General features: G+C 41.2%; 1 protein-coding gene across 2 annotated transcripts in view; it reads right to left on the reverse strand.

Annotated features, from left to right (window-relative positions):
• Nucleotides 1-50: 50 nt before the first annotated feature.
• Nucleotides 51-23,912, reverse strand: part of PRKAA2 (protein kinase AMP-activated catalytic subunit alpha 2) — a 275,147-nt gene continuing 251,285 nt past the window's right edge. The window contains exon 9 of one of the 2 annotated variants that reach the window (XM_069232599.1): nt 51-2,924. In XM_069232599.1, coding sequence (XP_069088700.1) covers nt 2,689-2,924 — 236 coding nt within the window. In that variant the 3' untranslated portion in view covers nt 51-2,688. The remainder of the gene's footprint in view (nt 2,925-23,912) is intronic. The other variant, XM_069232600.1, reaches the window with a different exon arrangement.

Below are 23,912 nucleotides of genomic sequence, written 5' to 3' on the forward strand. Positions count from 1 at the left end.
GGTCTGACCATTAACATTAAGTTAGCATTTAAATGAGCAAAACATATCAGGAAAGTTCACTGCAATTTATAAACATGAAGGAAAATTTAAAGACAAATAATAATTCTTCAGCAAATGCTAGATACACGTTTCTGTCTCCACTTCCGAAAACGTTGCCTAAAATGATACAAGAAACCATGAGCCATCTCACCATTTGCAAGACCATAAAACAATTTTCCTCACTTACATAGCCATGAAAATCAAAGCTGGTTGTTCCACTGTGCACCTTCCTGCACTCAGAGATGATCTAGATAGAAGTGTGTCTACCAGACGTACCAGGAACTGATCAATACTGTGAGCGATTGCAATCTGACGAGGCTAGGATTCAAACTACAAATCATCTGCGATTTGCACATACATCACAGACCAAAGAGGCAGCGCCACTTTCAAATGTACCCTCTGCCCAGTTTTCATGCCTGCTTTACTTGCATCCTAAAAGCAAAATAAAAAGGCTCTAAGTAGGACTATGAAAGTCTGTTTATACTTTTGGAGGACAGTGTTGTGAAAGAGGCAGATAACCAATTTATTGCAGAGGTAACCTCCAGTGGATACTTAATCTAGTTGAAAAGGGAGCAGAATTTTAAAATGTCATCCCTGCACCCCATGATTTATTCAAATAAGTGTGCATTCCATCTTGTAGAGTGTATTCACAATCCATTAGAGGAATGTTTAAACTAGTATATAAATGGTGCGCAATAATCACCAGTGTAGCAAACCTGTGTTTAGGAGGTCGCCATAGTGAAGTGGTCAAGCCAACATCATGTTTATATTCCGTCAGGCTAAAAGACGCATGGATATCCTGGAGAAACAACTCCCTGAATGCTGAATGTGTCTCAAACAATTGCACGCAGACCCTTCTGCTCTGGTGCTACAGAATTTGTATCCCCTATTTCTCTACAACTGGGGCATCCTTCTCCTAAGTTACAGTGCCCATGACACTTGTATCGTTAAAGCTGCTTAGAGGTGTCATGGCTTTAAAAATCAGAGGCTTGTTATGTGTTGCATAACACAATAATGGACATGATGGATGGCAGGTATTGTTTTCATATGTTGCCTCCACAAAATATGTTTTGGAATGAAAAACATAAACATACAGTTTACTAATCTTTTCCTGGGCAAAAGTATATTTTATACATGTTTAAACACATACATGTAGAGTACAAAATGATGTAGTATTTTTATTTCCACAGCTTTTACCAGCATAAATTCCTGGTTGCAGCAACACATGCAGGCAAAACATTAAGGGTCTGATTTATGCTTTTTCACACAAAACCGCGCTAACACAGTTTTGCGTGAAAAAGTATACTGCCGGCTAGCACCATCCCAAGATGCCGGCCGGGCATCATTTTTATGGTATGGTTGTAGCCGGCAGTAAGGCCTGGCTAGCGTCATAAAAAAGTACACTAGCCGGGTATGGGGGAGGCATAGGGGAAACAGGAGATTGTGTGTCAAAGGATGATGCTAGAATGGGCAGAGGCATAAATAATGCTTCTAACCAGACTAGCGTCATTCTTTGACGCACAACCCCCATCGACATGACTCCTGTTTTGACAAAAACAGGAGTCATGCCCACCACCCCATCCTCTGGCAGCCCTCTGGTGTAGGGGGGGGTCCCTGGGGCTAGGGAAGGCACCTGTGGACCCATTCCATGGTCTCAGACCATGGAAATAGGCCCACAGGTCCCCTAACGCCTGCCCTGACCCAGGCATTAAATAATGGCGCTAAGCAAGCTTAGCGCCATTACTTAAGGCCCCCTTCCTCCCGAGCTTCATTTTAGCACGGGGGGATAGATATGACTCTAAGGCCATATAGGCATTTTTTTGCCCGGGAACGCCTACCTTACATCTCATTGACGCAAGGTAGTTTCCCGCTTGCAAAAAAAGACTTTAACTCTAAAACTTTGATGCTATACGGGTCTAGCGCCAAAGTATAAATTTGGAGTTAGGTTTGCGCCGAATTTGCATTTAAAAAAATGATGCAAATTTGGCGCAAATGGGGTATACATATACCCCTAAGGTTTATAAAAAGATGAAATGGCAAATGTAAACAGAATGTAGCTAGAAAATGTTCTAATTGGAGACATAAATTCCTTGATACATCCATTTCTCTATGGAGACTCCCATCTTCACTCTATGCTTATATCAAGTCCCCTTTATTTCTAGTACAACTACTTGTTGCAAGGCCACATTAAAATCTTTAAAATACAAAGTATAACTCTAGAATAAATAAAACAATACTATCAATTATAGGTGCTCACATCAATGCTCTAGACTAGAGCCTACTCTTTAGACTCTCAGTTTCATATATCTCTTTCCTACATCACTATTAAATCGATATCTACCTGATGCTCAGTAGATAGATTGTTTGGAGTAGACCTAACAACAGTGCTAAAAATCGTATATTTCTAAAAATGTATAAATATGGCACACTAAAAATATTACTTTCTAATTTTATGTTGAATATTAAATAAATCTATGTATATATTTATCAGTCATTAAATAAATAGATAAAAATTCCAAGATCAAATCTCAAACAATAACTTACTGTAATGACAATTTTAAAATTGGCAAAGATAAGGTCTTTGGGTGCTAGCACTGTACACAATATACCAATAAGAGTTCCTAAAGCCTAACAGCACGATGCAGCTAGTTAGTGGGCTAATGTGGTGATTAGACTGGCACACATTTCGAAGAAATCCATGGTGTGGCTGCCCGCCCGCGGGGTCACATTTGTGATGTTCCCTGTGAAGGAACCAGTGAAGGAGCAGCTGAGAGGTGGGCATTCGGTTGTGGCAGAATCAATACTCAGCCTTGGTCTGTGCAAGCCTGCTGCAGAGCATGAGCGCTGTGGTGTCGAGGATCCTGATTTCTGCTCCGTGACTTCATCTTAAAAGTACAAAAAAATCAAACAAAAACATTATTTGACGCATTTATAAACTGTAAAAACATTGTTCTCCCTTTGACACACTCTATGTATTCCCACAAATAGTATATAAATAGTAGACTGACCTCACCTGAAAACATCAATCTCAACATAGCTGGATCAGTGATATTGACTGGGAACTGGTGAACTGCACAAGAATTCTAACCATGAATCTAAATTGTACATAACCATTTTTAAATTTTATTTGAGCATGGCGTCTCCCTACTGGAAGTTCTGTCACTGTTATCGGTCTCTTAGGGACTCCAGACATCAGAAGCAGTATCTAGAATAGCATCCAACATAACACACCAGCAGTCTCACAATGAGTGAAAAATGTGCCATAATTGCCTTATCTCACATTTGTCTCATTAATGAAGGGCTCAAATTACCACCAGGTTGTGGTTTGATGACAATGTTTATGGTCCACAGACTGAGTGGCATGTATATATCAATAGCTGAAAGTTGTTAATAAGTCATTCAGTGACTTGTATCCCTTACCTTTCTTGGAATATAATGCTAGTTTTACACATGAAAAGTGGGGTGGCAATAGAAATATTACTTTGAAACTTTTTTTTAAATGTTTAAACTGGGTATATAACCTTAGCATTTGACTGACAAAAAGGAAACTTAAAAGTTTAATTTATGTGGGACCAGTATATGTTGGCAATGTAGCATAACTCATAGTCAGCCTTCTTCTCTCATGTTTTTGTTAAACTCTGATAGAACAACTGTAAGTGGCTCAAGCTAATCTACATTGTTAAGAAAAATCTTGCCCAATTTACTCATCTTCTCACTTCACAGCCCATCAGAACTTGCATGTTCCTTGAACATGTGTTTGTTCGAGAAGCACATGCGGATGTTGACACTTGAAGGAAATGCAGGGGGCTTAGCTCTAGAGCAAACTTCCAGCTAGTCTCCCTTTACTTAGTAGCAATACTAATTGTTTACCTACTAGGATAGGAGGAAAATGATTTTACTGAGAAACTGTGACAAGCAAAGAACACCCCAAAAGTCATATTTGGTGGGGAATCTTATTGTAGTTCAGATTATGGAAGCAAGAGATGATGAGTTGCTTCTACTCATTCAAAGCCAACAGATGATAGAGGGGAGAGTAACTCCATCCGAAATCCTGCAGGTCACATCCGCGAAATATATTTAGAGCTGTAGACTCAAAGCAATTTAATTCTGGGGACTTTTTGAAGAGGTATCAGGTAAGAGAGTAGCTAGAAAATAAAATCCCTCCTTTTGACACATAACTCTAATCGTACCAAGCATACAAGGTGAGCAAATTCAACCCTCAGAAGAGTTCTGTTCACTTTTTCATCTTCCCCATCCCTCCACCCATTCATCTATTCACCAGTATTCTATTTATTCATCCATTTGTCCATCCCTTTATCTATCTATTTACCTTTCCAACATCTACTATTTGCCAACCATTCGGCAATCCATTTGAACACTGTTGCAGGTTGCAGCTCACAATAAAAACGCAAATACGAGGAGAAATAAAAGTTTTTCTCCTTGTTGCCCCATGCTAACGCCACCCCTGGAGGGGCATTAGTTTTTGGCGCTGCCTCAGATTTACGATTCCTTATAAATCTGGGGCAGTGTCAAAAGCAATGGGTGTTGCGTTGGAACGCCCACAGCAACACCCATTGCACCCCCCTCTGCCACAGAAAACTGCGTCAGAGGGGCCCATACTCACAAGGCAGCATTAAGCCATAAAAAGTGGCTTAGCGCTGCCTTGTAAATATGGCACAGTGCACAGCGCCACTGGAACATTGCTAAAAGTGATGCTCCAATGGCGCTAGGGGTATGCAAATATGCCCCTTTATCTATTATTGTTGACAACTTCCTTATCTTCTGATAATTCAGGATCACTCCCAAGGATGGAATTATGGCACCATAAGTATTAACTCTGGTGTTTGATTTCACATCTCAGACTGAGGATCACTGAGATACTCCATATGATAAATCTTGGGAAAGACTACTCCTAGATATCACATTATGTATAATTCTTTGGGCAATCTATAATAGGCATTTTTCCACTGATGAAATAAACACCTGTTATAGCAGGGTCTTGTCCATTCAACATAAAAGTCCAAACACCTTTAAACAAAAACACATATCTATATTCACTAGTCCCTACACATTTTGTGTCAGTCTTTATGTCTATATATACACATCTTCCCTACATGTTGCCAATCTAAGGCAAGGGATCCTTGACTTCCTGCAAATGAATGTGTTTCTTCTTCTTTACCCCAACTATGCAGCACTAATTCTTTTTCTACCTTAGCGTTCATTGCTCTTCTTCTGTCTTCAACTTGTCCTATAAATTCCCTTTCTACTGGGGTGAAAATACAGGTCAGATTATTTCTGTGGGAATAGACTGGAGGAGATGTTAATGTGGGTTCAAATAATCCTCCCACTCTGTCAATGTTTTTTGCTTCTGCAATGCTACTCAAATGTTTCATGATAGGGACAATTGAGGAGACAAGGTCATAGTTGGAATAATAATACTCGAAATACTCTTTCTGATACAAAAGAGTCAGCAATAAACTACAAGAAATTCCATAAGTCAAGGAGATACTATGATAGGTGATTGCTTCACTAAATGATGACACCAATTGGGTACAGACATAACAATTTTTAACTTCCATGGCATTTACATACTTGTTTAATAATTTGTAATATATATTTGTAGACAGATCAGATCTGGAACGATCTACATTTAACTCTTTTTTATGATTGAACAAGGACTTTTTATTTGTTATTGGGCTTGTAGAACTCGGGGCACTTGTAGATTAAATGTTCTCGGAACTAATAGATGCAGGTAAACTCAACCCAATAAACAATAATACTATCATTATGACTGTCACAACTAATAACCCTGCACATATGTACTTAGACTAGCTATTTTTCTTTCTATTGGACTCCATGATTTCTCTAAACGAGCCATAGGTGGTAACAAACTATTAGGCATCACAACTCTTCCATCACTTGAAACCCAAAAATCATCTTGTTACGACTCGGTCGTCCCATTTCCAGGGGGCGCTGTAAGGGGACTGTCAGAAGTCTGGGAATCACCTTGAACACCTATCTAGGGTCCCTTGCTGACTCCTGTTTGTTTCTCTTTTCTCCATGGTACACTTGTGTAGGACTACATTTGCTTCTTGGGACTGCAAATCCCATAATGCACAGCTTGGTAGTCAGGAAAACCCGGATTCTGTTTCCCATTGTTTTCAATGGGAGAAGTCCAGTTGCTCCTTTTCACTGGATCCTCTCCTCCAGGACTTGCAAGTGTCCGAAACCACACACACCTGAAACCTCTCCTGTGCAGCCCAGCTTGGAACTGCTTATAAGCAGCCATTTCCTCAAGCTCCCCGTCGTGCATCGGACTTCAATTCCTTTGTGTTACAGACCCCTTGTCGGATGGTGTTCCAGTTTTGTTCCTGTTCTGTTCCAGCCTGATCCTTTTTCCTGTTTCTCTGCCCTGCTCCTGATTTTTCCAGCCAGAGTCTGCTCCCTATTTCTTAGCCTTGTACCTGTTTGTTTCTTCCAAAGCCTGCTCCCTGTTTCTCTGCCCTGCTCCTGCCTTGTTTCAGCCTGAACCTTCTCTCTGTTTCCCAGTCCTGTTTACTGCTCATTTCCTACTCCCTGTATTCCAGTCCTGTCCTTGCCTGTTCCAGCCAGAGCCTGTTCTCAGTTTCCCAGTCCTGTCTCTGTCTGTCCCAGACAGAAGTTTGCGCCCTGTTTTCAAGTCCTAGTCCCGCCTTTGCTTCAGCCTGAGCCTGTTCCTAGTTCTTGCCTCTGCCTCTTTGTTTGTTCCCTTCTGTTTCTGTTTCTTCTTGGTTCTTTGTGTCTGGTAAGTGTTCTATCAGTCTTCACCAGTGTATACGTGTCCTCCTGTGTACTGGGGTTGGCTCCTGGTTTCCAGGAGGCAATTCCAGCCCCCATCCTTGTCCAGTGTTATACGTTGTATATCGTGCCTAACAGTGACAGTGTGCTATTGCTGTTTTCTCAGGAATCGCCACTGTGTTTCCAGCTGGACCCACAAGAGCGTGTCCTGTGTATGTAAGTACTATCCTTGTTTGTGCTCTAGGGTCCAGAGACAGAATCACTTCTGCCGCCTCCTTTCTATGGGGCTGGCAGGGTGACTATCTGTAAGAGCAAACTGCACAGAGGCATTGAGATTCCCTGTCACTGTGGGAGGTTCTGCGCCTTACTCTGTGTACAACCCCAGCGTGTTTGTCCACTGGTAATCCGTTTCCTGTTTGTTCACACAAGGGTTGCTCTGCTTTTACTTTCCTCTTTCCTGTGCCTATCCATAGCTGTCCTTTCCGTGTATGCCTTTAGCTGCTCCTCTGCCCCAGTGTACTACCTCTTTAGGATATTCGGTGACCTCAAGGGGTGTCCCAACCAAAGTCCTGATCAGCCCCGCCCGAAACCGTGACAGAATGCACGACCCAAACATTTCAAGCTCCCCTGGCAGTAAAGGCACACACAAACCTAAAATGCTTTCCTATCATGTTAAGACACCCCTTTCTAAACCTAGACTTTCTCAGAAGACCTCTAAAAAAGGCCTTAGTTTAAAGGATAGACTTGTTAAAGAAAATCAAAGATTGCAAATGCAGTACTACATTGCCTGGCTTGCTGATTCCTCAATGTTCAGCTATTATAATATATGTGATTATGACCCCCAATCCCTGTCTGTAGAAGAATTACAAAGTAATAATGAGTTTTTGGAGGTTCTATTACCTCAAACAGGGGAGAATGTTCCTAACAGTGAAAGTGCTTTTGCTACTTCTGCACAAGACATTTACTCTCAAGAAAACCTGGTTAATTCCTTGCCTCATGCTAGTGCATCCCAGATTCACTTCCAGCACTCTGCCAAAACAAAGAACCCTGACACTGTTCAAGAAGCCACACTACTGATTCCCTTGTTTTCTGTTGAGTGCTTCAGCCCATCTAGGCCAGTTTCTCAGAATTCAAAGTGCAGTGCTGACTCTTATAAAGACCTTTCAGTCCCTCAGAGCTTTCAAGTCAGCAGGCTAGACCCTGTATCAAATGGATCAGTAAAGACTGTGGGATTCCTTAGTTCCACTCATAAGGCTTGTGCTCTTCCCAAACTAGATGATAATACACCAGTCTCAATCCCTAAAAGCTCTGCTAAACCCTTTTCTATTCTGAGTGGGTTTGATAACAATATGGACATACACACACTAAAAGAGCAGTTTTGGCAGATTAAAAGGCAGATATTGGACTTCTATGATGAATATGTTATAACATACACTAGAAATCTTGCCCGTGGGCTCTTTTCATCAATGCATATTTCACTGTTGCCAGAACCAGACATTCTGTTTATCTGTAAGGTAGAAGAAGTAACAGAGCAGCTGATGGAAACTACTGCAAGGCAATTTGAAAACCTGAAAAAAGAAAATGATCACCAGCTTTGGCTTAAAGAACAGTATGCTACTTTGTGCGCCTCTCCAAAGACTTCTATAGAGCAGATTTTCCCTGCTATGAATGAATGTCAAGAGACTGCTCCAGTTATAAATATATCAGCCTCTTCTTCAGACTCTCTCTCAGCTTGTAGTTTTCCAGAGAATATCCCTGTGCAGTTGACTGAATCTCTGACATCTCTGAGAGATTTGACACCTCTTGATTCAAAGGATAGATCAGAGTCTTCAGAAGGAAGTGTCTCAGCCCCTCTATCAGAACAAATAAAGCCAAAGGAAGAAGAGAGTTCTGATGCAGACTCCAATAGCTGCACCTTAAGAAACCAAGATATGACTTTACTGGAGATTTATGGCAAGTTGTGCAACAGTGTTGAAGAATCTGAATCTAGTGATGACAGTGGTTCCTGCCTTGCCGTGAACAAGCCTGCAGATAGTGCTGTTCAAATGGCGCACATACCACAATTTTCAGATTGTGGGAATACTCCTGCCCTTTCAAACAATATCATAGAATTTTCAGATAATGAAGAGACAGTTCCTGTTTCAAGTGAACTAATGGATTTTTCTGACCGTGAAGAAATACCCGCAGTTACTAAGATTGTAATGGACTTCTCAGAAAGTTTAAAAATCTCTTCTGTGTCAAAGCAAACCGTGGAGATTTCCGAAAAGGAAGAAAGCCAGCAATCTGAAACTAAACAGCATGTCATAAGAAATGAGAGCCTTCTCCTAGAACTGAACACAGTTGCAGCCTCAACCACTGATCCTGACCTGCTGATCCCTGCCAATGTGTATCCTGTTTTCAGCTCCACAATTAGTGAAGAACAGATCTCTGAGCTACCGGTATCTGATCTTGATGTAAAATCAGCCACACCAACGTCACCTGCTGTGTCCCTGAAATTAAAGACTCCTGAAACCCAGCAATCTGAAACCGAAGCTCAAGTACTGAAAGATATAATATGTCCCACTAAAACTAAAGACTTGAATTTGAATCTTGTATTCGAAGATCTGATGATAAGTACTGTTCTTAGTGTTTTATTGCAAGAAACCATCATCAATTCAAAGGCTAAAGCTGAAGCTTTAGATAACAATGTAGAGGCGATTTCTGAAGAGACTCCAGTTCTATTTCAATTCAAAGAACAACCTTTCAGTGTTAACAGAGCTGAAGATCAACTACCTGTAGTAGAAACGCTTTGCAAAGAAACCATTTCTGATACCATGAATACACCACAGAGCACTTGCAATGATGAAATCTCAGTCTTGTCTGAAGATCACCCTAAAGAATTAGCTTGTGGAACTTCTACATTTTCAGATGTTAATCCAGTTTCTAAAGACTTAAAAACTCTTGTTGATCCTGAATTTGATACTCCGAAGTCATCCAAGATGAAAGACAATTCTGACTTTTTCATGTTTACCTTGAGAACACCAGTTACCCATGTCTCCCAAGTCTCTATGCTTTGCAAGCCTCAGACCACAATCAATGTAAATACAGCTGCAGAAACAGACAAATCCTGCTTGTCAGAAGGTGTTACAGACCTGACAGTTACTAATACACCAATCAGCTCTTCCAAAGAGGAAAGTATTGAACAGGAAACTAATGTCATAAAGAATACCGTCCGTAATGCCATTCCAGATCTCCTTGCTCCTGAATCCACTTCACCAGAAACCAACTCCATGCACTCCTCCCGTATCGATCGAACAATAAAGAGGAAAGACATCAGAGCCCATATCGGTATTAGTACATGCTTTGCTCATTGGATGATTCACCTATGGCAGGACTGTAAACTTATCAACCAAGGTTGGTGTTGGATTTTCTTGCTGTGGCTTTTCCTCTTCAACTTTTTTCAGTCAAAGGATCGCCTTCTCTTCTTGAGCAGACTGGTGGGAGGGGGTATACTGTTACGACTCGGTCGTCCCATTTCCAGGGGGCGCTGTAAGGGGACTGTCAGAAGTCTGGGAATCACCTTGAACACCTATCTAGGGTCCCTTGCTGACTCCTGTTTGTTTCTCTTTTCTCCATGGTACACTTGTGTAGGACTACATTTGCTTCTTGGGACTGCAAATCCCATAATGCACAGCTTGGTAGTCAGGAAAACCCGGATTCTGTTTCCCATTGTTTTCAATGGGAGAAGTCCAGTTGCTCCTTTTCACTGGATCCTCTCCTCCAGGACTTGCAAGTGTCCGAAACCACACACACCTGAAACCTCTCCTGTGCAGCCCAGCTTGGAACTGCTTATAAGCAGCCATTTCCTCAAGCTCCCCGTCGTGCATCGGACTTCAATTCCTTTGTGTTACAGACCCCTTGTCGGATGGTGTTCCAGTTTTGTTCCTGTTCTGTTCCAGCCTGATCCTTTTTCCTGTTTCTCTGCCCTGCTCCTGATTTTTCCAGCCAGAGTCTGCTCCCTATTTCTTAGCCTTGTACCTGTTTGTTTCTTCCAAAGCCTGCTCCCTGTTTCTCTGCCCTGCTCCTGCCTTGTTTCAGCCTGAACCTTCTCTCTGTTTCCCAGTCCTGTTTACTGCTCATTTCCTACTCCCTGTATTCCAGTCCTGTCCTTGCCTGTTCCAGCCAGAGCCTGTTCTCAGTTTCCCAGTCCTGTCTCTGTCTGTCCCAGACAGAAGTTTGCGCCCTGTTTTCAAGTCCTAGTCCCGCCTTTGCTTCAGCCTGAGCCTGTTCCTAGTTCTTGCCTCTGCCTCTTTGTTTGTTCCCTTCTGTTTCTGTTTCTTCTTGGTTCTTTGTGTCTGGTAAGTGTTCTATCAGTCTTCACCAGTGTATACGTGTCCTCCTGTGTACTGGGGTTGGCTCCTGGTTTCCAGGAGGCAATTCCAGCCCCCATCCTTGTCCAGTGTTATACGTTGTATATCGTGCCTAACAGTGACAGTGTGCTATTGCTGTTTTCTCAGGAATCGCCACTGTGTTTCCAGCTGGACCCACAAGAGCGTGTCCTGTGTATGTAAGTACTATCCTTGTTTGTGCTCTAGGGTCCAGAGACAGAATCACTTCTGCCGCCTCCTTTCTATGGGGCTGGCAGGGTGACTATCTGTAAGAGCAAACTGCACAGAGGCATTGAGATTCCCTGTCACTGTGGGAGGTTCTGCGCCTTACTCTGTGTACAACCCCAGCGTGTTTGTCCACTGGTAATCCGTTTCCTGTTTGTTCACACAAGGGTTGCTCTGCTTTTACTTTCCTCTTTCCTGTGCCTATCCATAGCTGTCCTTTCCGTGTATGCCTTTAGCTGCTCCTCTGCCCCAGTGTACTACCTCTTTAGGATATTCGGTGACCTCAAGGGGTGTCCCAACCAAAGTCCTGATCAGCCCCGCCCGAAACCGTGACACATCTTCATCTCCCTTAACACAACCTGCTCTAATCCAAAATTGCTGTTCTTCCACTGACACTTCTCCCTGCAGCCTCTTAACTTCCTCCCAGAAATCTGTAGCAGTTAACAGAAGACTGTAACTCATTTCATCACTCTCCAGTAAAGGCAGTACAATTTATGGCACAGTATGTTGCCACCTCATCAACATAGTTGTTACTGAGAGTTACATAATCAGTGGCTTTGCGTGTGCAAAGAACTTTACAACCGCAATCTGGGTAGGCAACTGTAATGTATTCAACAAGCTATAGTCTTTATCACTGTTACGCATTGGTGAACCAGATGAGGTCATAAAACCTTGCTGATACCATAAATGTCCACAGTCATTAATGACACCAAAGTCATACTATCAGTGAAAATTGTCACCTTCAGCTGTTTAGAAACACAGCATGCTCTAGTAAGAGCAACTAATTTGGCTACTTGGGTAAACAAGACTCTTGAAGCCAGGAAGCTTTGCCTACACCAGAGACAATGCAAACTGCATAATCAGCTCTCAGGGTATGATCATAGTCTCTTAAACAGGAGCCATCACATACATGACATACTCATTTTCAAGTACAGGAACTTCTTGAATGTTAGGTCTTGGTGCATAATTCAGTAACATTTAGACAGTTGTGCTCTTTTTAATCAGAACAGTCAACATTTGCATTTTCATCATTCACAGGAATAGGGAAAAGATTAACGGATTTAGGGTATTTTAACGTTAAGATTTACATTCGACAAAGCAAATTTTATCAGTTCATAATGGGTAAGATGCGCACTTGTAAAATGCTGAGTTTTGGTGCAGATTATCAAAATTTCCACAGAATGGGGCACAAAAACATTCCAAGGTTAACCCATAACAATACTTTTGCACTGTTCAATGCTGACGCTCACAGCAGCATCTGCTTTAAGACATTCAGGCAAAGCCGAAGTCAGAGGATCAAGAGTGGTGGCACTTCTATGCATTTGATTAAAAACTGAGAGCGCTTATTCCCCCATCTCACAGCAGTACAAAGTAAAACATTTATTATAATTTGACATTCCCACAGCAGGGGCATAACAGATATTTTCTCTCAACTCTGTGAAGGCACGTTTGCAGTTGTGATCCAATGGTAAGGTATCATACACACCTTTCGATGTCAGTCTCTATAAAGGCTTGGCCCAAAGGAAAACGTTTGGATTCTAATGGTGACAGTAGCCAATCATTCCCAAGAACATCCTGACTTCTTTCTGTGTGTTTAGGGGATTTATTTTCAAAATTGCTGAGATGTTTTCTTGCAAAACCTTCCTTGCACCTTCCTCAATGTGCAGACCTACATACATGACTTCTTTCTGTCAATACTGCAATTTAGTTGGGGAAACTTTAAGTCCATTCCCAGCTGATTGGTTCAACAGGGCAACAGTATCTCTTCTTGAGTGTTTGATGCCACTAATAGGCCATCAATGTACTGGACCAAAACTGAATGGTAGGGCATTTTAAGTGACTCCAGATTCTTTTTCAAGATCTAGTTAAAAATTGATGGTTAATTAATCTTTTTTGTGCATTAATAAACATCAATGCAATTATAAACCACAGTAGTAAAAGATGGCATCTAAAAGTCACTGTAACAATAAATGTTTGAATGTACAAGAAAATATTAGGATCTGATTCACACTTGAGCTCTATTCACCATTGTATCCAATAAAAACAAATGTGGTTATTAAAATCAATTGAAACAACACAAACAAGAAACAACTTTAAAGTGCATTATCGAAGGAAGAGTTTGTAGTCGTATACAGTCATGATTTGCAACACACTAAAGTGCGGGATAAACTGAAGCCAGGTGCATGCTAGGTCACATAGTGATGAATAGCGATCTCTATCGCCAAGTAAATCCTAAACTTGGAATATGTTAAGCTTAACATGCGTTTACTAGCTTGCAATGGAGCCTAAACTGTCATGCATCAGTGATTACTAAACTGCTTTATAAACATGTAATTAGTGTTTAGACATACGATGGCAATTTAAAATAATAGCCGCTATAAATGGACACTAAAGTGCAAAAATAGTGCAGGTGAGATAAGCTTATATTGTTTTAAACGTGCTATTAGCTTTGATAGCCACTTTTTAGATTGCAATTAGATCTGTGTAATCATCCATCAATCAATACTCACTGAAATACCCTATAAAACGTGAAATTACATTTAACAGTTTGCAATAATAATGGCTGAGGCCAAGTGCTGAAGTCAAAATTAGTGCAGGGGGCCAGTTTTTGTGCTCCATCCACAATCAGCTTACTATACTATGCCCCGCACGGAGCTACTCTTTTTGGGCTCGGAAAAGCAGGGCCAGTACTCTACTCTAAGGTGTCAAGTGGAGCTGAAAGTTATGCTTTGTGGGCCTAGGCTGTTGGTTAGAAAAAGATTTCTCACTTGCACTAAGAATTTTGTTGCTTGGCAAGCAAGCTGGATATGATGCCCATTTGAAAGCACCAACACTGAGGGGCGGCAAGAATTAATCTGAAGCTCGCTCAGTGCAGGATATATCAGCTGCTGTCTCAAACGGGTGACCGTTGGGCAGATGCACAAAAAGTGGTGTACGCTTTCTTCTAGTAAACTGTGGCCATAAGGCAATAAGGGTCAGACTAGGTTAGTTTCCAGGTTGGAACTTGGTCCTTTGATGGAAACACGCCCATACAAAATAGAAGAAGGGACTAGGCACTGAGATATGGTTAACAAGATATGGTTGTGGACGTATAAGACTGGAGAAGTGTCCATCCATGCCTCTTTCCGGTCAATTCAGATTTGTCTAATGTCCAAGAATGCAATTTAAAAGACTTATTAGTGATTTGTTTGTACGCTGTAAAATTGATTTGTGAATCCCATGTGCTGGCCAGATTTACGTTGGCCAATGCTTGTTGGATTACAGTTGACCATGGGATTCTTTGCTTGGGCAGGGATTAGATTTCCAGCCAGCACTGAGTGGCCAATGAATGTGTTGATGCTGATGTAAGCTTCCTTCACAATTTTAAGATTGCTCCCTGCCTGACTGAGGCTTGATCAAAGAGTCCAAACTCCAATCCCGCCTGTGATTGTGAGATATGTTGGGGAAGGCAGAATATGCGTCTGAACAAAACTGATTAAAGCTGATTTCAAATGGATGCATCACAGCATTTCAATAATTCTGATCATTAGGCGAGAGAGGGAAGAACTATAGCGCTAATAACCTGGAGTAGATAGTTCTGGGATGTACTTGCAAGCTTTTTTTTGTAATAAGCTAAACGCAAATCGTAATTTCTGCACCAACCCTCCCCTATGAAGTAAGTGTTCCTTGTTTGATAGTTTTGCATCCAGAACAACTCTCAGATATTTATAGGATTTAACCAGCTCCAAATAATTTTTGGCCACTTTCCATCTATATATTTGTTATGGGGAACACATGAACTGGCTGAAAAGTGGATTACTTTTGTTTTATTATAGTTAAGTTCCAGGCCCAGAATTTCGATGTATTCGGCCAATTTAGAGATTAAATGCTGAAGGTTGATCAGCATCTGGCTTAATTGCACAATGTCATCTGCATATTGTAGGCATTGCATGGGTTCCCCTGTTAACTTGGGTGGGTCGTTTACAACTTCAGACAAGCATGTGACTAAGTCCGTTGTGTAGATGTTAAATCAAATGGGCGTATGAATGCACCGCTCATTAAGGCAGGTGTGCATTGCGATCTTCCAGTGGGTCTGTTGCCCTTGCCAATTTTAACTTTTACCTGGGTGTCTGAGTACAGATTAATCACAACCTCCAATAACTTAGGTGGAACTCCACGATTGCCCATCTTTGCCCATAGCATATGTCTCGTACCGTCTTGAATGCAGCTTTCAGATCAACAAAGCAGGAATAAAGATTATGGCTTTTGCGGCAAGAAGAGTAACTGCTAGAAGATTGATCATTGTGTTAATTCCCACCCTGAAGCCTGTCTGCATTTTTGGAATTATCTTTTCGACTGTAACCCAGGCTTCCAGGTCCAGTAATAAATTGGAAGCAAAGATCTTAGCCTCAACATCAATAAAGGCAATTAGTGTAGAATTTGTTGGGTCAGACCGTGTGCCAGATATGAAAATAGGATGCAGGATGCTGCCTCTTCAAGATGTCAGCATGGAGTTGGGGGAAAAAGCCTGGTTGAACAGGAGAGTAAAATAACTTTGTGAAAATTGTTGATCATGCTTGAACAGGGGAAGCCGTTCGGACTGGGAGCCCCATCAGATCTCAATTTCTTAAGGGTCAACTGTACTTGCGATTCTTTCAGCCATATGCCTTCTCTAAGGGTCCAATAGGGAGCTGCTGCAGAAGAGGTACCGACATTTGTGGAGGCTGTTGATGTCATATTTACTGCCGGATGCCCCAACTGCCCAGCAGTGTTGGGGTTTACCCAGTCTGCTTTACAAATACCTGCACTGTGGTGATGGAATCTACTATTGAGACTGAGCTCATATCAGTCCAAAAAGATTTACTATTTTTCATTCTGGTTGACTGGAGAAGCTTTAACCATACGCATGCCAAATAGGTTTGTTTTGCTGACCAGATGGCTTTCTGATAAATTAACTTTAGGTTTGCAATTTGCTTCCTCGTGGCTTGACTGTGTGCCAGCTCTGTTTTCTGGAGCTTGCTTTTATCTCTGTTTAGTTCTCTTTTTTTTTCCAGAGCGAGCAATGTTGAATACCAGACTGACCCTTTCCTTTGTTTATCGTGCTGTTGGATGGTGTTTGCTGAAAATTTAGCTAGAGGTGCAGAAGTCAAATTCTGCCATGACTGAAGAAAAGATTACTCTTGTGTGGAGCCCTGTTGAAAAATGAAGGTTGAGATGAAGTGCATACTAGACTCCACCCCGTTTTCTTTCCAGACGAGGCGCCTTAGATTATAAGTACTCAATATCATGGACAAATCATTTGCTTAATGTGCTCTAGGTGGACAAAGCAGTAGCTCCACATGCTGAGGAAAATGATCACTCTCCACTCTGGCTGTTATACTATAATGAGTGATCATAGGAAACAGCTCTACATCAACAAATGTGTAATCCAAGATTGAACTAGATTTGTTAGAGATCCGTGTGAAGGCTGTTGGTTGGTCTTGCAAGATGCATCCACTAAGTGAGTAAAGACCTAAGTTTGCCATGGCCATGGCGCATGCTTTCCCATATTGGTCAACTTTAGTGAAGGTTGTAAAAACTGTCTGGATTTTTTGAGTGGGGCTCATTAAAGAATTTTTGCTGAATTGGATGTCAGTTTGCAATAAGTGCAGTTTGAAGTCTCCTGACAGCACCATGTGAGCTTGGGGAAAAGTATGCTGTAAAGATTTGAGGATTGCTGTTAAAGGTTCTAACTTCCCAACTTTGCTCTTCTTGTTCCAGGGGATATATAATTTCAAATAAAAAACTAAAGTTGCTGCCTATAGTTGGTAACGGTGATAGTTTGACAGATTGTGCCCATGTTAGGCCCAGGTCAGTTTGTTCTTAGTGCCACTGATAAGAGCTGATGTAAGTGGACAGTCCACCAGAGGCTCTGCCTGCCTTTGAAGTTTTTATTGCCTCTAAGTGATATTGGTTGAAGCCAGTAATTGGAGTCGTTCTTTCCGCCCAGGTTTCCTGCAGAAGCAGGATATAAAATGTTGAAGGTAGGAGATGAAATCCTTCTCACCGCTTTGCTAATAAGGCCTTTCACTTTCCAGGAACCCAGGATTAAAGGGCGGAGTCAGTTGCTACCTCTCCTGCAATTTTGCATTCATACTGCCCTCTTGCCTCCCCACCAAGGAACCCGACTCTGTATATGGGGAAACTTGCCTTGAATAATTTGGGGACTCTCGGTTTAGACTTGTGGGACTGAACACCATGCCAAAACATGACTGCCAAACCAAAATGCAAAGAGAAACAAGCTTTCCTCATGCAATGGTATGGAATGAATGCTTGGCACAGATGAATCACAGTAAAGCAAGCTGATTTACATGGAATCTGAAAAAAAATCACTGCTGGTTTTGGTACCATGGGACAACACAGAATGTAAATCTCATTTACCTTCCTAAGATCCAGGACTATGTGGTATTTTACACTGGACTTCCACAGTATCATAACGGGAGAATTACATGGACTTCCCATTATCTGTGTTAGGATTCCCTATTCTATCAACAAATCTAATATGGGGTGATTCCTGCAATTGTTTTGGGTGTCATGTTATATGGGGGAGTTCTCAGAAACACAGCATTCAGTTTCACGGTAATCTTTATAAGCTCAACCCCTTTAATGAGTCCTATCTCTTTTCCTGAAAAGTCCAAAACTTCAGGGGACACAGTATCCTTTACATCTTCAGGCAAATCATTGAAAGTCAGCATTTGGTACAACGTGACGCTGGCTTTGAGTCACTATTTTAAATACTGCAAATTCATCATTCCTGTGGATTTCAATACCATGTGGTGTACAGCTGATGGAACAATTCATCTTACATACCAGTAGGCGCAGCTCCACTTTTCATAAATCTGACCCTTAATTTATGCAGATTGTTCCCAGTCATACCTGAAGCATACAACAGAACAACTGGACCTATTGTCACTAAAATTGTTAATGCATCTGGGTTCATGTAATTCACAGGATTCTGTGGAACTGCCATTCCCACACTCTTTCCTGTCAGAGTAATATTTGGAGTTTGTCCTATCTGATTTGGGGTAAAATTGGACTGAAATTCTGCACCAGCTGATGCGTACTGAAATTTAGCACAGACTGATTCAAATTCAAATTCTGAGCTGACTGATTCATTTTAGAACTCTGTACTGACTGATTCGTGGCAAACCTAGGGCGGGAGTAAGGTGGGAGTCTGATTTTCTGTGTTCAGCCAGACAGGAAGGAGCATATCTACTGCATGGCCTTTCTGCGGACGTTGGTTGTGTGGAGCCTGGAGTAGAGGGTGAGGTGTGAGACTGTGTTGAAGGCGACCAATAGGTCCAGTAGAATTACGGCTGCTATATGGCCATGGTCGAGGAGCGAGGGGATGTCATGTGTGGCAGCAAGAAGGGTGGTCTCCGTGCTGTGATTGCTCCTGAAGCCTGATTGGGAGGTCTCCAGGATGTTGTTCTCCTCAATGTGCTTGCAGAACTGAGCATTGATGGCCTTTTCGATGACCTTAGCTGGAAAAGGCAACAGAGAGATCAGATGGTAATTCTTGAGGTCCAGGAGGTCGGCCGTGGGTTTCTTCAGGAACAGCTGAGGGTGTGTCAGAGCTCCGGTGCAATGGATGTGTTGGCCTTGTTTAAAATGTGGTGAGGAAAGGGGTCCGTAGGGTCTCCAGAGTGGATGGTGCGGGTCTCGCTTGTGGTGAGGGTGGTCCAGTGGTGAAGGGTCTGTGGTGGTTCGATGGGATGGATCTGGGTGGGTTGTTGGGGGGTTCGGGGGTCTTGGGATCCGAAGCTGTCATAAATCTTTCAGTGGAAGAAGTTGGCTAGCCTGTCGCAGAGGTTTTGAGATGGAGGGATTCTTGCTGTTTCTGATTGAGGGTTGGTAAACTCTTTGACCACGGCGAAGAGCTCTTTGGTGTTGTGAGCGGTGGCGCTGATGCAGTCCTGCAAGGTGGCTTTCCTGGTGACTCTGATGAGGTGGTGGTGGTATTTGGTGGCTGCTTTCAAAGCCTCAAAGTCTTCCGGGACTAGCTATTACTCCATCTTTTCTCTAGCCATTAAATGGCACATTAATTTATACAACTGATGTACAAATAGCATTTCAAATTATAAATTCAACATTAATATACGTCTCAAATCTTGTGGGGCTTGGGAGGAAGGAGTTTCTCTTCTGGGGAGAAACATTTTTCCAGTGGAGAAAATAACGAAAGTAAGCAATTTTCACATGGTCAGATGTACACTCTGTACAGTAAAGCATGTGTAAAGCCCTTTGATTAGCAATGTGAACATTTACAGACGTTTTCTATTAGTATTCTTGGAAACATTTGTGGATTCCTGAATTTCGTAAACCTGCTGCCATGAAAAGCAGTGGACCTGTTGGTGCAGTTTTAATAATTTCTTTGTGAATCATTACAGGTGGTCCAATAATTCTGATGTGTTGGTATCATTAGTTCTGGGGCACTGAGGAAATGACCAGGACTTCCCATTGCAACTTGCAATGGATGCCTAAGTATGCACATTGTTCCTTAGAACTTCTCCCTGCTAATGGACAGAAACAAGTGTCCTTTGTTGTCATTTTGTAATGGTTCACATGGAGGCACACTCCATACAAAAGTTCAAGAAACAAATACAATCCTGGTGTCACCTGGGGAGAATATTAGTGCATAAAATTCTTCAACGATTTGAGCAAGGGTATTGAGGAGAAGGAAAAAAATGGCCATGTTCAAGAATGTAACTAAGGAGAACAATTTAACATACTTTAATTCATATCTCATGGCTTTTAATTTCAAGATTCAAAGTATAAAATCACAGATTTTGTGGTCATCGGAACTCTGAACATTATATTCAAGGCTATGTCTCAGAGGACTAGACATACGTGGCTGTTATTTATTTTGTTGCTGTATTATGATAAATTATTACAAATACATTAATACATTAATAAACTTGACAATACCTAAATTGAAAAAGCATATTGACAGATGACTACTACGGCTGTCTCTAATATGGCAGGGAGCACGCAAAATCTTGTTTATTTGGATCATGTTGGATCATGTTGGCATCAGGATATAGTGCAAGGATGTAGATATCTTTGTCTGAATTTTATTTTTCTTTGTTACTACAAACCATTCAGGCAACTGGCTATTTATGGAAACCTCTCAGTCACAGCCACTATTTGCACCAGGACTCCTTTGATGCACTAACAGCCTCCAGAATTCGACTTGAAAAGAAGGCTTTTATTTCTTGTGTTACTGCCAACAAGTCTTAAATGTATCGGGTCAGTTGTCAAACAGATGTTTAGTCCGTGTTCTTTACAATTTATTTATACAATAATTTTTTGAGCCTTTAGTTCTGTGAAAATCATTTCTTTTTTGCAGATTGTTTGTGTCTTTTTGGGACTACAGAGACCATTTGTGGTGTGATCATACCTCACAAATAGCCCACTACAAATGAATACTGAGTCCTCTTCAAGCAAACCATGCTAAAGTGCCACTAGATTGTGAATTCCCAAAATATCCATATTAACACACTCACCCTTCAACACGCATGTGTAACCCCTAGTGGGACACATAAAAGAAACAGACCTAAACTTAGTAAAGCACAGTACACAGTAACACCCAACTTAAGCCACAAATTTGACCCCCAAAGTTTGTCTGAGCACCTCCTCTAATTGAAAACTAAATGAAAAGAAGATACTTGACTCTAAACAGTGTTCTTCTTATCTCCAAGTAATGAAACGATGAATGAAAAAATATGTTTTTTGCAGTAAAATAATGTGGTTTCATAGCACATCCATCATCCTTACTTCTCTTCCATCATCCCTACTTCTAATCCCTGCTTCTTATCCCTACTTCTCATCCATCATACCTAATGCTCATCCATCATCCTTACTTCTCTTCCATCATCCCTGCTTCTCATCCATCATACATCATCTCCCCTTCTCATTCATCACCCCTACTTCTCTTCCATCAGCTCTACTTCTCATCCACCATACATCATCCCTATGTCTCATCCATCATGCCTAATACCTTCCATCATCCCTATTTCTCATCCATTATCCCTACTTCTGGTCCATAATCCCTACTTCTCATCAATCATCCCTACTTCTGCCTAATTCTTATCCATTATCCCTACTTCTCATCCATTATACATGATCCCTACTTCTCATCTATCATCCCTACTTTTCATCCATCATCCCGACATCGCACCCCTCATTCCTACTTTTCATCCATCATCCCTACTTCTCTTCCATCATCTGTGCTTCACATCCCTCCTTCTCGTCCATCTTCCCTACTTCTCATCCATCTTTTCTACTTCTTATCCATCATATATCATCCCTACTTCTCATCCATCATCCCTAATCCCTGCTTCTCATCCCTAATTCTCTTTTATCATCTCTGCCTCTCATCCATCATCCCTACTTTTTCATCTATCATCCCTACTTCTCATCCATCATTCCTACGTCTCTTCCATCATCCATACTTCTCATCCATTATACATTCTTCTCATCCATCATCCCTTCTTCTCATTCATCATATATTATCCCTACTTCTCTCCCATCATCCCTACCTCTCATTCCAACTTCCCTTACATCATCCCTACTTCTCATCCCCATCTCTGCTTCTCATACCATCTTTCCTACTTCTTATCCATCATACATCATCCCTATTTCTCATCTGTACTTTTTATGCATCATCTACTATGCCTACTTTTCATCCCTACTTCTCATCCATTATTCATCATGTCCATCTCTACTTCTCATGAATCATCCATCATTCCTACTTCTCATCAATACTTCTCATCCATCTTCCATCATCCTACTTCTCATACCTCATCCATCATCCCTACTCCTCATGCCTCATCCCCCTGTCATGTCAACACATTTTCAGTTTTGTGAATGCACCTTTACCCTGATTGGTTGGCAACAACCATTAGGAGTAAAGAGAGACAGCTGCATTCTTTTTCACTGAAAAGCAGCCTTCTCATTGCATGTGCTGGATGAAGACAAGGAGAAGAAATACAACTGTTTGTTTGTTTCCAGTGAATTCAACGCTGTACAGCATTTCATTTTATTTAAGTGTTTTTTTTATGTTTACACAGGCTTCTGCTGAAAGCTCTGCTGGTTTGGGGAAGACAAGGAGCCCTCAACTTGAGCCATAATTCAGCTCTTGGAGATACAGCTATACAATTCATTGAAAACCTTTCTGGTTTTAGTTTCATATGTAGGAAAGAAAATGTTTAAAATCAACACTGGTGACAGTAAAATTCAATTAGTCTGAAATCTTTTCTGGCTTCATTTTTATTTGTGAAAAAAATGTTTAGGTCAGAGGCTGCTTTTAGCTCTGAGAGCTGTTTTGTTTTCTTTTCTTGCAGATTTCAGGCCCAGTTTAGCTTCAGTTGAGTAGGAAACCAGAAAGAGCAAGGGCTGAACAAAGGGGAGGTTCAAGGTAAACACAGATTCAATAAAAATAAAAGCCAGCATGCCTTTTAAAATGTTTCATTTACACACCGTTAATGTCAGCAGCATGCACTGTTGTATAACATCCATTATTTGCTCATAAATACAATGTTTGTTTTCTTAATGTATTTTAAATAAACATTGAGGTCAGGGAGAATGTTAGCCAATTAGGGAAACTCACCTTCATGTTTCCCTTTTTCATTTTAACACACTGCAGTATCCAAGATTACAGGATGTATTTGGTGAATGCTGTAAGGACTACCTAAACAGAGCTGAGTTAGTGGATGTGGAGTGTGTCTTGGGTCAGTGTGTTAAGTGCCTGAGATTATTTATACTGTCATCCACAGCTGCTGTATATGCCTGGCTATAATGAAGCACTGTCTCTTGAATTGTAATTGTTAGTCGTATAGGAGAAAACAAGATAGTGTTTGTTAATGGCATTATGCCTAATTCTAGGAGCTCTATAATTTGTAAAAAAAGGAGCAAGTTTCACTAGAATAGTAACAGACGATATACATCATTAGCAAGTTGAATTGGCAAGGCAGTGTGTGGGTCACAGTAGAGAAATAATAGGATGTGGTGCACAGCAGCCTTGGGGCTCACTGATGATTAGTGTTGTTCATTGTAATAAAGTAACTGGTGGTTCTTCAGTGCATTACTAGGTTACATTGACCATGCTTCACTGAGAGACAATAAGCACTGGGGATAATCATGTAAATACCTTTTGAGTGACAGGTATTTGATTTTGTTAGCAGTATTGTCAGGATAATGTAAACCAGATGTGAGCTGGAAGTATTTTAATTACAGCTTTCAAAAATGTTGCCTGCAAATCGTGAAGTGGTGCTAATAATATTTCAATATAGAACTTTTATAAAATACCTCAGACACCATTTAACACCAACAAATGTAAATATTGCTTGCTCAATCATTGTTGGAATCCCACAAAGCAAAAAAAGGAAAATGGAAAAAACAGTCAACCAAATCTTTCTGTGATGTTAAAATCGGAATTCAACAAAACCATAGACTGGCAGCTAAAAATATCCATTCAACTGGCTGGTG

Source organism: Pleurodeles waltl, chromosome 4_2 (assembly GCF_031143425.1).
Source record: "Pleurodeles waltl isolate 20211129_DDA chromosome 4_2, aPleWal1.hap1.20221129, whole genome shotgun sequence".
NCBI classification, from domain to species: domain Eukaryota; kingdom Metazoa; phylum Chordata; class Amphibia; order Caudata; family Salamandridae; genus Pleurodeles; species Pleurodeles waltl.